The sequence below is a fragment of the Mesoplodon mirus genome (genome assembly GCF_964341445.2).
Source record: "Mesoplodon mirus genome assembly, chromosome: 2".
Taxonomy (NCBI): Eukaryota; Metazoa; Chordata; class Mammalia; order Artiodactyla; family Ziphiidae; genus Mesoplodon; species Mesoplodon mirus.
In genome coordinates this window covers 85,983,012-85,996,418 of record NC_138977.1, presented here as the reverse complement: position 1 = coordinate 85,996,418, position 13,407 = coordinate 85,983,012, and the positions used below count along the sequence as shown (strand labels likewise).

Below are 13,407 nucleotides of genomic sequence, written 5' to 3'. Positions count from 1 at the left end.
AACAGAGATAAATAAGGATCCAGCCCTCCATCAGAACTGCCTTACTTCTGGTCTATATCAGTTTTTTAAGGATTATTGCAAACGTATCCTAAATCATGGCTATCTCCATTCTTCACCTTTCCTGTTCTGTATTACAGCCTGAATTTTTTTTTCCAAAAACATAGTTATTACTCATGCATGTAGTGAAGAGTCTCTGATTCCTTGCTGCTTCATCACAAGATGATATCTAGCCTCTTTGGTATAAAATGCTCTGTATTATCAAAATTCAGTTTTCAGCCATTTCATTTCCCTGTGCTCAGCCTTACCAGATTACTAGCTTTTTATTGACCACCCCATAACTGTCTGAAATGCCCCCTTTTCTGCTTATCCTTAAGATTTGGTTTCAGATAGGGCTGCTCTTAAGCTTTTTCACAATACAAGAAATACTCTCCTTGAGAATAGTGGAGCAGATAGAGTAGAAATAATCATGTATTATCAACGTCAAATTATATTCCAAGAGGAATTTTCTTCAATTTCTGATTTTCCGTATATTTCTTCTTAATTCTCAATTAGGTTATATATGTCTTATTGTAGTTGTTAAGGATATGGATGCTGGAATCAGACCTCTTGTTTATATAGTAGCCTTACCAAGACCTTGGGCAGGTTACAGAATATCTGTGCCTCATTCCTTATCTGTAAAATATGAGTAAGAATAGTACTTATCTCATGCTGTTGATGTGGGTAGTTAAATGATATAATTCACGAAAAGTGCTTAAGTTCAGTGTTTAACTTTGAAACCACCAAATCACATTTTAAAACTCCTGAAATAAATTAAACTTCAGAAAATATCCATCATGCAGCAATCACTACATATTCTCATTTAATGTAGTGTGTGTTAAAATAGTTTTAAAAAGCCTTTTCAAGTGCTAGCATTGCATACTGCCAGATTGCATACTAATCACTTAAGGGACCCTGATTCTTGGGTCCTAATCCCAAAGATTCTGAATTAGAAGACAGGATGGAGCAAAGAACTTGAATATTTTGTTGTTTTTTTTCAAACTCCTCTGTAACATGTATCAGTCTTAAGAAAAAAATATTAATTTCCAGTAAGGAAAACTAATAAACCCATTAATCAGTGCTGTGCTTACCTTATTATATCAAGCATTGCTAATTTTTTTAAATGCTTATAATTATAGGTGATGGCATATTAATTCTTCACTGAGCCTAGATCTCTATACTTAAGAAAAAGAAGTATCAATAAAAAACAGTAGGAATTCATACATATCTTATTTCATTCATGGGCTTTGATACTAATCAAATATAGCTTGAAAATGAAAAGTAATAATCTTGATCAAAGAAATACAGTAATATCTGGTTCATTAATCTTTAATTTCCTCCCTGTTTTAGAAGGTCTGGTTATAAAATGTGAAATACAGAATTTTTACGTTGTTACAGATATTTTAGAATTACAACCACTTTAACATTCATTTTTTTTAGTTAATGAGGAAAAAAATCATTTTTAAAGATTTATTACATTACATAAACTGTTTAACTTGTAAAAACAGGATTGATTTACTGCTAAAATTGTTAAAGAAAAGATTCATTCAGACACCTATACACTCACTCACATTTGCACACGTTCTTTGACTTATCTCATAGGCTATCAGGGATTTGGGACAAAGAGCTTGGATTTTCTGTACCTAAGGATGGTCTCAGTTATGTGTGTTTAAAGGACAGTTCCTGCATTTAAGTAGATTCTGAACCCTTCTTTAAATCTAGTTTTGTTCCAAAACAGCTTTAGATAGCACCCGTTCAGTGAAACAATCTTTAGGCTCATTTCTCTAGATTACTTTTAAAATATCTGTTATTTCAGAGTCTTTTGCTTTTCCAAAGTAATATCTATTGCTTATCTGGACTAGAGCAATTTGGTATATCATTCCTGGTTATATAAATTCTTTGTTGATCTGTAACTCTGCTTTTGCAAAACAGCCCTTTTGTTTCTTTTTCTTCATTCTCCCAGGTCTCTTCTTGCACATCAGTATTTAATGTGTTAATTATCATAGGCATTATGGTATATTCAATAATACTCCATTACAAGACACTATTTTACTTTGTTCAGCCAGAAGTAGAGATACACTTTGTGCTTGCCTATTACCTTAAAGAGCAGAAATAAATACCTTGAACTATGAAGAAATATGGAGCTGTTTATTTTTATTTTAACCCTCAGAAAAATATTGGTGCTAAATTCTTTGTTTACAAAAAAATAGAGCTTTTTAGTCATTTGGAACATGTTTTAAGAATTGACAAGTAATGTTCACGATTTTTCAGGTAATGATCCTCATAACAGGTGCACACAAGGCATTTGCTCTCTACAAAGCAATAGAAGAAGGAGTCAATCACATGTGGACTGTTTCAGCTTTCCAGCAACATCCCCGAACTATTTTTGTATGTGATGAAGATGCTACTTTAGAATTAAGAGTTAAAACTGTGAAATACTTTAAAGGTGAGCACTGAAATTTCAAAAGCAGACTGGGAGAATGTTCCATTATAGATGACAATTAAAACTTACTATGACTGGGGAGTTACATCCTGCACTGTGGCCTATTGAAAACTGGCACTGTGCTGAGGATTAGAAATGTCTCACTTCGGATAATACTAGCTTTCAGAGTAATTTCCTAATTTTTTTTCTTGAAGAAAACCTCTTCAATCTATATTTTCAGTAAACAAGATGTTTCTTGAAATCCAAAATTAAATATTTTACTTTCGTATTGAATATACAAGATTAAATAGCCCAAAAGGAAATGTATATATGTCCTTTCTAATTTTTTCATTGTTTACCTGTCCCACCCTAACCTCTCAGCTATGTTTAGAATGAAATCAGGGGATAAGATGGGTTGCCCACTATCTCATTTAATCTTCACAATAAATTTTGCTAAATGTCAAACAGTATGGAATAAACTCTGCAAGTAAGCAGGAGTTTGCCCAGACTTCTGCATATTTATCTTCCTTTTGCTTCTTCCTACAGTCTAGTTTAGTAATTTTTAAACTTTACCATACCATGTATATATATACATACACACACACACACGTGTATATATATATATATATATATAACCATATACACTTGCTGTGATAGGTGTTTAAGAGATTTTCAAGGACAATTTTGAATACACTGTTTAGAAGCCATTCCCTGCTTGAGTCAACTCCACATATAAATACACACATAAACAAGCTGTATAAATAGGTACTCTTTACAAAGCACCTGTATTTATATAGCTGGTATGAAAATATTATGTAATTAGTCATATATATAGTTCAGTAATTCACAAAGTATGTAATAAGTGTACTACTGATACTATATGAATGAAAATATGTTTTAAATTTTTTTACTCTAATAAAAGGTGTTAAAGGTTTCCTTAGTGTTAAGCACTTAGATTACTTCCAGTCATTTATATTTTTATTAGTTAAATTACCAGTTTTTTAACCAAGTCACAGATATACCAAATTAAACTGAAAATTGTTAGCTTGTTAGTAATTTGACAGATAAAAGCAGAGAATAGCTCAGTTATGGGTTGTGAATAAGATAGAGCTCTTAGATGGTGTTTTACCCATATATTTCCATGTAGTCCAGGTTTCATCACAAATATTAGATTCCTTGAAAAAGTTAATAGAAGGAATCTTCATTATCCACATATTTTAATAACAGTTTTGAGGAGATTCATTTAACATTTCCATTTTCTAGCACCAGTAATCCCCAGATAAACCCCTACACTTGTCTGATTTTTGTCAGTTTGCTTTTTATCAGAAAATTTTTACATTTTAGTGAAGTAAACATTTAATAATAATAGCCAATAGTTATATGACCAGGAGCTATTCTAAGCATATTATACTTACTGATTTACTTAAATCTCACAATTCTATGACATGGGTACTCTTATAATTCCATTTATAGGTGAATTAACAGGCTTAGTAGGGATGTTAAAGTCACTTAGAAATTATTTTCCAGTGGAGCTGTATATATTTCTGAAGAGATTCAGGACATCAGCCTCTGTCAGGATGCCTCCTTCAATATGGAGAAAAATGGATTTGCGATATTGTTCTGGGCTATATATATAGACCTCATCTTACAGTAAGGTATTTTGATAATAGGTAGAATGACTGTTCATAAATTTATATGTTATAAATGTAGTTTTATGTATTTGCCATATCCTTATTATTACATCACTGCAAGATATACTGGAGGAGATGAATCCCTTAGTTATAATCTGCAATTCTTCCAATACCATTCACATCACTACTCTTTCTGCCATCCCTTTAAAAGTGTCAACAGGAATCTAAAAGGGTTCTAATTATTTAGCTCTTGAAGTCTAGGTTAACTACATCTAAAACAATACAAATCATTAGCATCTGGAAGTTTATTTCAGTATATCTCTTTTGAAAGATATAAGTAAATCACAGGAAAACATTTTAATAATTTGTTTTATTCTAGTGTTTTGTTTTTTAAAAAATAAAACCTATGTTTTATGTCCTGAGATAATATATTTTCAAGACATCATCATCATGGTGAACATTCTTTTTGTTTTGTTTTATCCTTTTTAGGCCCTACTCCAATAGCTCCAATAGCTTGATAGAGGTTGAATGAATTCAGATTGAACCAAACTATAAAATCTATTATATTTAACTTTTCTTCTTCAAGCAACATCAGAAAGTCTGTGCATTTTTATGAGTACTCATTAGAATTGACTTCTGTTTATGATTTAAGTAGCAGTTATTTATTTTTATCACATTCATGTGTAGAACGTTGTCAGTTTTTACCTTTAGTCATAGTAAACTCTTGATTTATTATTCAGAAAGCAAGTACTAAAATTTCCAAAATTATTTTTAGTTTGGAACTAGCTTTATGTTATGTACAAGTTACAGCCAGTGTTTAGTTTTAAAAAAAAACTTTACAAAGGAGTTGAATTTTTTAAGTTTATCCTGATGTTTTAAGTTGTGTGTTTTTAAGCTCTCATGTATTCTTTCCATGATCAAAGCTTTAAGTGAATGATAGATGAATTTTATCAAGTAGAATGATCCTCAAAGAGCTGATACTCTGGAAGAGGTAGATCTTCTAAACCACATGGCTGAGATTACCACTGTCTTTGTTGTCCCCTCTCTTAGGTCTCTCCAATCTCCATTTTGCTGCTTTTTACATACTGGTTGTTAAAGTTTTCAGTTAAATATTGTTTTAAATAAGATTGGTTCTATTTAGAGATAATTATCTGGTAAATATTTTTCATTAGCAGATACCTTTTACAGTATAAAAAATTACCCTTTAATGTTTATTTTTTGTAAATGTAAACTATACTTTCCAGTTAATGTCATCAGCCAAGAAACATGGATTACAGTGCCTTCAAGTACATTGTCTCATGTACCCGAAAGAAGTACAAGTATCCCTGCCTGAAAGTAGTTGGCATTCTTCATAAAACTGGCTCACTAAGTGATTCGAGAAAATAAAATGTAGCTCCATGAAGGTAGGGACTTTAGTTTTGGTTCATTGCAATAGTTCAGCATCTCAAAGGGTACCTACCTTGTACACTGGAGACACTTGGTAAATTCTAGGTAGTTGGGCAGGTAGATGGATGACACATGACATTGATACCACTTCAGTTTAAGTGCTAAATTATGTAAACACTGTGAAGTCCAAGGGATGTTAAGGGAGAGATTTTTATAGTTAAATAGTAGTTGATGAAAACTTGAATGGAGCTGATGGGACTGAGAGCTGTAGAAGATGGTAACACTTAGATTTGAAGAGAATGCCATAATCAATAGCACAGGTGTAAGGATGAGCTACCACAGTCGCAGAAAAAGTTCCTCTTAATAGAGAACAAAGTATACCGATAAAATGGGGCTAGCTTATACTTTAAAAACAAAATTAAGAGTGAAAAGGCAAATGAGGGCTTGCATATCACTGGCCTTTCAAGAGGGTATTGGCGGGGAGGGGTTATTAGCCCTGAGAAAAATATTCTTATGTGTTAACATTTTTTGAGCAAAGAACAAATGCCAATAAATCAGTGTGCTTCAAAGCCAGCCTCGGAGATAGTCTGCATAAAACAGTCTAATGAATGAAGTATTTGTTGGTTTGTCCACATACTCATGGATTTTTATCACAGGCTTTTTGTCTGCACTGGTAAGCATGGAAGGGTTGTTATATAACTTTATGGAACTGTCACTATAGAAACATTCAAGTATCAGAGATTACATTAACTCAGACATATATACCAAACATCATTACAAGACTTTTATGCACTATGTTGAGTACATTGCTTTCTTTTTTAAATTTTTGAGCTGAGGTTACTCCATTTTATAAATAAGGCCAGATGGATAAATGGCTGCCATATACCTGAGGTGGAGGCAGAACCGATCAAGTGCCTTTATGCTTAGTTTGGTACTTTTTATACATAATTCTTATATTTCCTGGGTTAGCTGTGCTCCTTGTTTTGCTTTCTTCAAACTCTTCCCATTACTTATTTTAACCTTTTGACCCTTCTGTCCCTCCAGCTGCATGGAAGGCTTAACTTCAGTCCCTCCACAGTCCTACCTCCAAGATTTTAAATTTATCCTAATCTTCTAAGCATCCTTTCATGTCTGGCCGTTCTGCCAGTGCCCTTGATACTTTTCTGTCTTCGGGACCTTGAACTACAGAATCTTGGTCTCTGCTCCCTCCTTTTCTCCTGCCTCCTTTTTAACAATATATGTTCTAGATTCATTTTAAATTTAAAAAAAGCTTCCACAGACCATCTCACTGAATCTTCACAGATTTTTTAAAGTAAATGTTTCTTGAGCTTCCAACATGTATCATGGCCTTTATAGACCCAGGACTTAGAGCAGTAAATTTAAGGTCCTGGACCTCAGATTCTAGTTGGAGACATGGTAGGAAAAACATTTTCTAAGAGTGAAAATTGCTCTAAAGAAAGTGAAAGAGTAATTCATTATAAGGTGACATTTGGGCTGAGACCCAAGAAGCCAAAAAGAAATAATCATGCTTTGCTCAGGGAGAAGAGCATTCCAAGCTGAATGAGACAGCAAATATAAGGACCTTGTACTATAACCAAGCTTAGCCTTTCTGAGGTAATAGCAACAAAGCCAGGGTTGAGTATAACACAAAAGGGGGAGAGTGGGGAGGACATGAGATCAGAAGGATAAATGAAAACAACAGAATAAAATCTAAATTATATTCTAAGTGACCAGAGCAATTGGAGAATTTTAAGTTGGGAAATGGTATAATCTAGCTTCTGTTTTTAGAAAAATTGGACAATGGGAAGTGATGAAAGTAGGGTGCAGAGTTGGTAATCAGATTAGAGAAGAAAGTGGCTTCGACTAAGGGCAGTGCTGTGGAGATGAAGAAATACAGCTAATTTGGGATATATCAATATTTTGAAAGTAGTGCCCACCAGTCTTGCTGCTGAATTTAAAAAGGAAAGAGAAAAAGATCAACAGTGAATTTCAGTTGTCTGGCTTTAGCAGCTCATCAGAGGATAACACCATATACCAATATTTTTTTAAAAATGGTTTAGAAGGGGAAAATGGGTCTGGATGTTGTTAACCAGTTTGAGGTGCTGATTAGACACTTAAGTGAGCTGTTGAGTTAATTAGCATTCTCTCTTTCAATTTCACGAGTGAATATTTTTCTCTCCTCCTTTTAAGACTGTTCCACTCCTGGTTTTTCTCCTACTACATGTATACTTAAGTGTTCTCTGCATGTCCCTTTGCTTATCTCTTAAAAGTGGGTCTTCACAGTTTGGATTTTAGAGTGCTTTTGCAGCCTTTCTGACAAAGTACACCTTCTTACTAACAAGTACCCTGTCTCCTCGATCCAGTAATCCCATTTCCTAAGAAAACCACATTATGAGTCCCTTTCCCCAGCCTCCATGTTCTTAACAACGTGGTAAATTTAACTGATTTCTTTAACCTGAAAAATATAAAATCTTTAGTTCATTAATTGGGACAATTTATTTCCCCAAAGAAATACGATACATGTGCATTAAGACATGAGTAACTGGAATATATTTCCCAAGAAGCTTTAATAAAATTAAGGACAGTTTACAAGCATACCAATTATAAGATGAAATTTAAATTTACTTAGAAATTGATATTTAGGTTATCTTATTGTTTTAGTAAACCTCTCTGTTTGGCTTGTAATCAACCCCTATTGTAAATACACATGTCAAAATAGTGGAAAATAATTTGCCAGATGAATGGATAGGGTAATATATTAGAGAACTAATGTAACAATAGTTCTGAGCCCCTTGATGGAGTCTGTTAGATTAACTGACAGAGGGTCAAACTCAACAGACTTTTAGATGTAATTAGTATTCAAATTTGTTATTTTGTCATACTGAAGGCAGTTCTAAAGACAAGAAGTGCCCCTACTTCTGGTTACTCACAAAGAACCTGTACGCATTCCAGATCCATGGTTTCATAAATAACTAAATTGACATTTGCTAGGTAGTTAAAACTAAACATTCTGAAACATTTCTATTTGCATTTTTCCAATAAATTTAACTATTTGGTATTAGATGGGAGCCAGTATACTTGTATTTTAATATTAAATCTTTGTTTTCTAAATGAGATACAGTTCAAAATCAGAAATACAACTAGAACTGTGCTTTTTTTCTTTAAGGTTTAATGCATGTGCACAATAAACTTGTGGATCCACTGTACAGTATGAAAGAAGCAAATTGAAGGAGACTGGATCAAAATTCTGCTTGAATGAACAAAACACTTTTATACATAGATGAATTTTCAGCTATGCAATATGATAAAACTTGGAGAATTTTTGAATATTGTCATGTTTGAAGTCTAATATCTATATGTTAAACATTCCATATTTACAATGTGTCCATTTTATACTAGGGTTTAGACGTAATTGGCTCTCACAGTTCATCAGCTAGTTGTTACAGAAGCCACAGTCACTCTGTTACATAGCACAGAAATGAAATGTTTGCCTGTTTACAAATTTTAAGTCATTTTAAAGGTGACAGTTCTGTACATAAAGTACCATGTATATGACTCCAGTGGCATTATTAGATTTTAATTTTTTAATCACAGGAAGACACTCCAAGCCTTTCAGGTATCAAACCACTATCATTGCAAGCCTTTACTTCCGGAATGCTATCTTTATATTCTCTCTGCACAAGCTTTCTGCACGTGGTTGCCTTAGTCATCTTCCTGCAGTAGCATCTGGACATCAAAAGTCCTGCTATATATTGTTGGTACAGAAAATCTGAAGAGACTGCAGTGCCTAAAAGTACAGTTTACATCCTTTTGGAAAGTATGTATAAGTGCATGTTTTTTTGTGCACCACCTTCTGTAGCACTTTTTTAAACAAATGTGCTTATTTTTAGTTAACGACTTGGGTTCATGCACTTAATTTAAGTATTTTAGCAATTAGGAGCTTTACACCTAGCAACACACTTAAGGAAATTATTTTTTTTGAAGAAAATTTTCTGATTATCCTTAAACTTCATAAATGGTTAGCTTTATTCCTTACATATATATAATGTCTAAAAGGATCATATGATGAAGTATAATATAAAAATTACTGTAAACTATTTTAGTTTGCCAAACAACTTGCATTATTAAATTGCAAATAAAAGTATATTGTTTTCTATTTTTAACTCAAATAAAGCTTATAATAAACAAATGTAAGTTATCTAAATTTTATTTCCAACAGTGAAATTGAACACATACATCTGAAAGATTCTAACAACAGTAGCTATGAGCTTGCGTTTACTTTTTATTTGTTGTCATTATGCAATTAGATTTAAATTAAAAGACAGTGTCTCTGCCTATAATTCTTAGTTCTGCTCCTTGGGGAGTAAAATATGCTTCCTTTTCTCTGCATATTTTGCTTTTTGTAAGTCCACCTAGTAGAAGCATCACTTACATACCTGCTTTAATTGCCTATGTGATTGAAATGTATTTACAGTTAAGTTCCTTAAAACATTTAAATAGCAAATTTTTAAAAAAATAGGACTGTTAGGGTAAAATATGCTGCTTTAATTCTAGATAATGAACTAATAGCCTTAAGTATTATAAATGGTTTTTGAACAGTAAGTGAAATCAGTATTATCTCCCAGTCCCACGGCTGGTAATAAAGTATTGGTTAGTGCAAACTACCTTAGAAGGTCATATAGTTTAGTGAAAAAGCTAAAGACTGGTGCACGGTTCAGCTGTTATTTCTGTGCTTTAAATGTGCTAGCTGAAACAGAGTCTAAAATCTCCTTTCCATCACTGCCCTGTAAGTTCCAAGTCCATATACTCAAGGTCCACAGCAAACTGCTTTCCTGCCACTTTAACTCCCTAACTCAGGAGCTAAGCTGCTATTAAGCAAAAAACTAAGTCTATTGAAGATATTTCCACAAGAGGCAATAAAAAGCATGGTAGCTAAGAATTGGGGTTTGGAAAAAGAAACCACTGTTTGAATCCCAGCTGTCAAGAGCTGTGATGTTGTTGGACAATACTGATACATAAGTCTGAGCTTCTTCCCCTGTGAAATGGGATGGTAATGGTGCCTGTACCTCCATTGCCATGTAGTTTGAATGAGGGAATTGTCTATAGAGCTCAGCACAGTGGCTGTCACATATTAAACTCAATAAATGGTGGCTATTCTAATACTAATAGTTTATGTTATTTTAATGTACACAAAAATCTTAGTAATATAAGGCCCTCTGGGGGATACACAACTCTCAATCATGTTTAGGAGAGTGGCCAGGGGAGATAACTTAAGAGTATGCTAAAAAATCTGGAAAATACTTTTTGTACTATTACTACAAGTAAAACTTTCCTAAAAAGTCAGAGGTTAAAAGGGAAAAAGAAGTATCCAAACTGTAAGCATACTAATAAGACACAAATACTAAATAGTAGACACACCGTACTTACTATGTGCCAGGTACCAACTTGTAACTTTCCCCTGGCAATAATGGTAGAACATCTTGTCTTAGAAATTACATTAAAATGCTTTTCTAGTTTCAAAAATACTGCCATTTTCTAAAATATTGATACTTTGGTCATGAGATCTCATAATTCATCTGTTGTACCAGAGCTAGAAGAAATAGGGAAGACAGCTGATTAACTTACGTAACTAGGACTAAGCCACAGGTTATTTAACCTCCATACACAATTTTAGGTAAATCCCCACTATCTGAATTTATAATTATCTCATAACAACCTTGTATAAAATTTATCAGTCTTATCCCTAGAAGACATTAACCTCATTCAATTCATTCAAAGTAAAGGACAAAAATCAATGGCTAAATTATTTTATCTTACTGTAATACAGTCTGCCCTCTGGTTTGTTTATTGACTGAGTAGACATGCTTTGAAAGTAAGAACCGTTTACTGGCTATGTGACCTTAAGTAAGTTATTGACTCAGTCTCCTCAATTATGAAATCTAGGCAATCATTATTAAACTGTCATTAATAACAGCTGCTGCTAATATCAAACATCTATCACTTTGCACAAATGCATTTTAATTCTCAGAATAAGACAGCCCCTATCATTTGAATTTATATGCATATGTAAACTGTCTAGTTTCAAAGTAACATTTGTACAAATCTTATGAAAAACTAGAGCACATGTCTAGATGCTGTTATTTGAATATTTAATAACAGATTCATATATTTCTAAATATATCCATCTAACAAGCTGATACTTAAGGTGATTATGAAAATATTGCATCTTGGGCTTGAAACTAGATAGAATCTTAAGTACGGGGCCTTTTAGTGTGAGTAAGGAATATGCTTGAAAAATTAAGATTCACTGAGCACTCACTGACTAGGTGTCATGCAGTCTTCTGAATATTTTAAACATATTTAATCTTCACAGCCTATGAAGGTAAGTAATAGTATAATCCTGATTTTACTAAAGAGTAAACAGACAAAGAGAGGGTAAATTGGCCAATGTCACTTTGCCTAGTGAGTGGTGGAACAGAAATTTGAAACCAGGCAATATGGCTTCAGAACCTATGCTCTTATCCACCCATGACTGTCTTTCAAAGAAAAGCCAAGAGGTTATTTAAAACTGAAAACCTGGAAAGTAACAAGCAAATTTTATAATTTTCATTCTGTTGTGTTCAACATATTATAAATTACGAAGAAAAATTAAAAGATACACAATTTTTAATTTATGAAAATTCCTTATATTTTCCCACCAATTATTTATCAGATTGTGCTTTCAGAACTTTTATAAAAGCATCTTTTGGAACTTCAATGTTGCCAACTTTCCTTAGTTTTTTCTTTCCTTCTGCTTGTCTCTTCAAAAGTTTCATTTTTCGGGTAATATCACCACCATACTGAAAAACATTTTTAAAAACTACAAGTCCAAATCACTCCACAGAAAAAATAATCCTACAATTACCTAGGGACATCAATACAATTCAAAAACTTTACAATTATTATCCATGAAGTAGACACCTGCAAAGTGTCTTCCTAAGGGTAACTTCCAAAGTTACCCCCAAGCAGATCCTAATTTTACTGTCTTCTCAAAAGAATGATAAAGGTTTTATCTATTTATTTGTTTTTGGAAGAAGATGAAGATCCTCAAGGAAACCCAGTACAATATTATGCATGTCAAGGGAAAGTTAATCCATCTCCTTACTGATTCAAGGGCTTGAAATTTTAGATTATATAGCTGTAGTCTAATACAGAGACTCACATAGGCTTAAATGTGTCAGTCCCTATGCTAAGGATTTAGAAAAAGCATTTATCATTTAATTCTCATAATAATTTTTAATAGATGAAACAGCAAACTTGGCAAAGTAATGCAGGAGAGATGGATTTCAATTTCAGTTTCAACACCCATTGTGAGACATAGTTATTGTCTTCAAAATCTGTCCTTATAAATTAAAACAATAAAACATTATCCTGATCATAACTGTTATAAAAATGTTCTTAGATAGTTGCACATAAGGAAAATTTTAAAAATAAGATGGGAAAATGTGATCAAAATGAGTATGCTATTATTAAAGTCAAGATGAAATTTACCTATTTAAAAAGAAAACGTGGAGATAAAGGGTATTATAAAAACCAACAATGGAAACCAATGTATTTACACCCCCTCTGATTCTAAACTTATAAAATAGATATATTACAAAATAGAACACATGTAGATACGTACGCATTTTGCCAAAACATTTTTCCTATAGGCTTTCACACTGTAAACGAGAAAGTTTTGTATAAGTACATAACTTATACTATTTAAAAGTACTTATTTTCAAAATCAATCTCCCCTTTAGTAAACATATTAAGATCAGGTCACGCTTATATAAAATTGCCGTAAGCAAATAATTAGACAGCTTAAATGCTTTTGTATTTATTTTCATGTATTTGGAATAAAATAGAAAATTAATTCAACATGAATATCAACACAAACTTTGTTAAGAATAA

The 13,407-nt window shown here is 32.7% G+C and overlaps 2 protein-coding genes across 2 annotated transcripts in view; one reads left to right on the top strand and one right to left on the bottom strand.

Moving 5' to 3' along the window:
* The window catches only part of GNPDA2 (glucosamine-6-phosphate deaminase 2), a 27,505-nt gene extending 18,051 nt beyond the window's left edge, over positions 1 to 9,454 (top strand). The window contains 3 exon segments of the mRNA XM_082640240.1: positions 2,308 to 2,482; positions 8,642 to 8,700; positions 8,702 to 9,454. Coding sequence (XP_082496366.1) covers positions 2,308 to 2,482; positions 8,642 to 8,700; positions 8,702 to 8,734 — 267 coding nt within the window. The 3' untranslated portion in view covers positions 8,735 to 9,454.
* Positions 9,264 to 13,407, bottom strand: part of GUF1 (GTP binding elongation factor GUF1) — a 24,080-nt gene continuing 19,936 nt past the window's right edge. Inside the window, exons 16-17 of the mRNA XM_082640226.1 lie at positions 13,139 to 13,175; positions 9,264 to 12,314 (exon numbers count right to left, since the gene is read on the bottom strand). Of these exons, the coding sequence (XP_082496352.1) occupies positions 12,177 to 12,314; positions 13,139 to 13,175 (175 nt within the window). The 3' untranslated portion in view covers positions 9,264 to 12,176. The remainder of the gene's footprint in view (positions 12,315 to 13,138; positions 13,176 to 13,407) is intronic.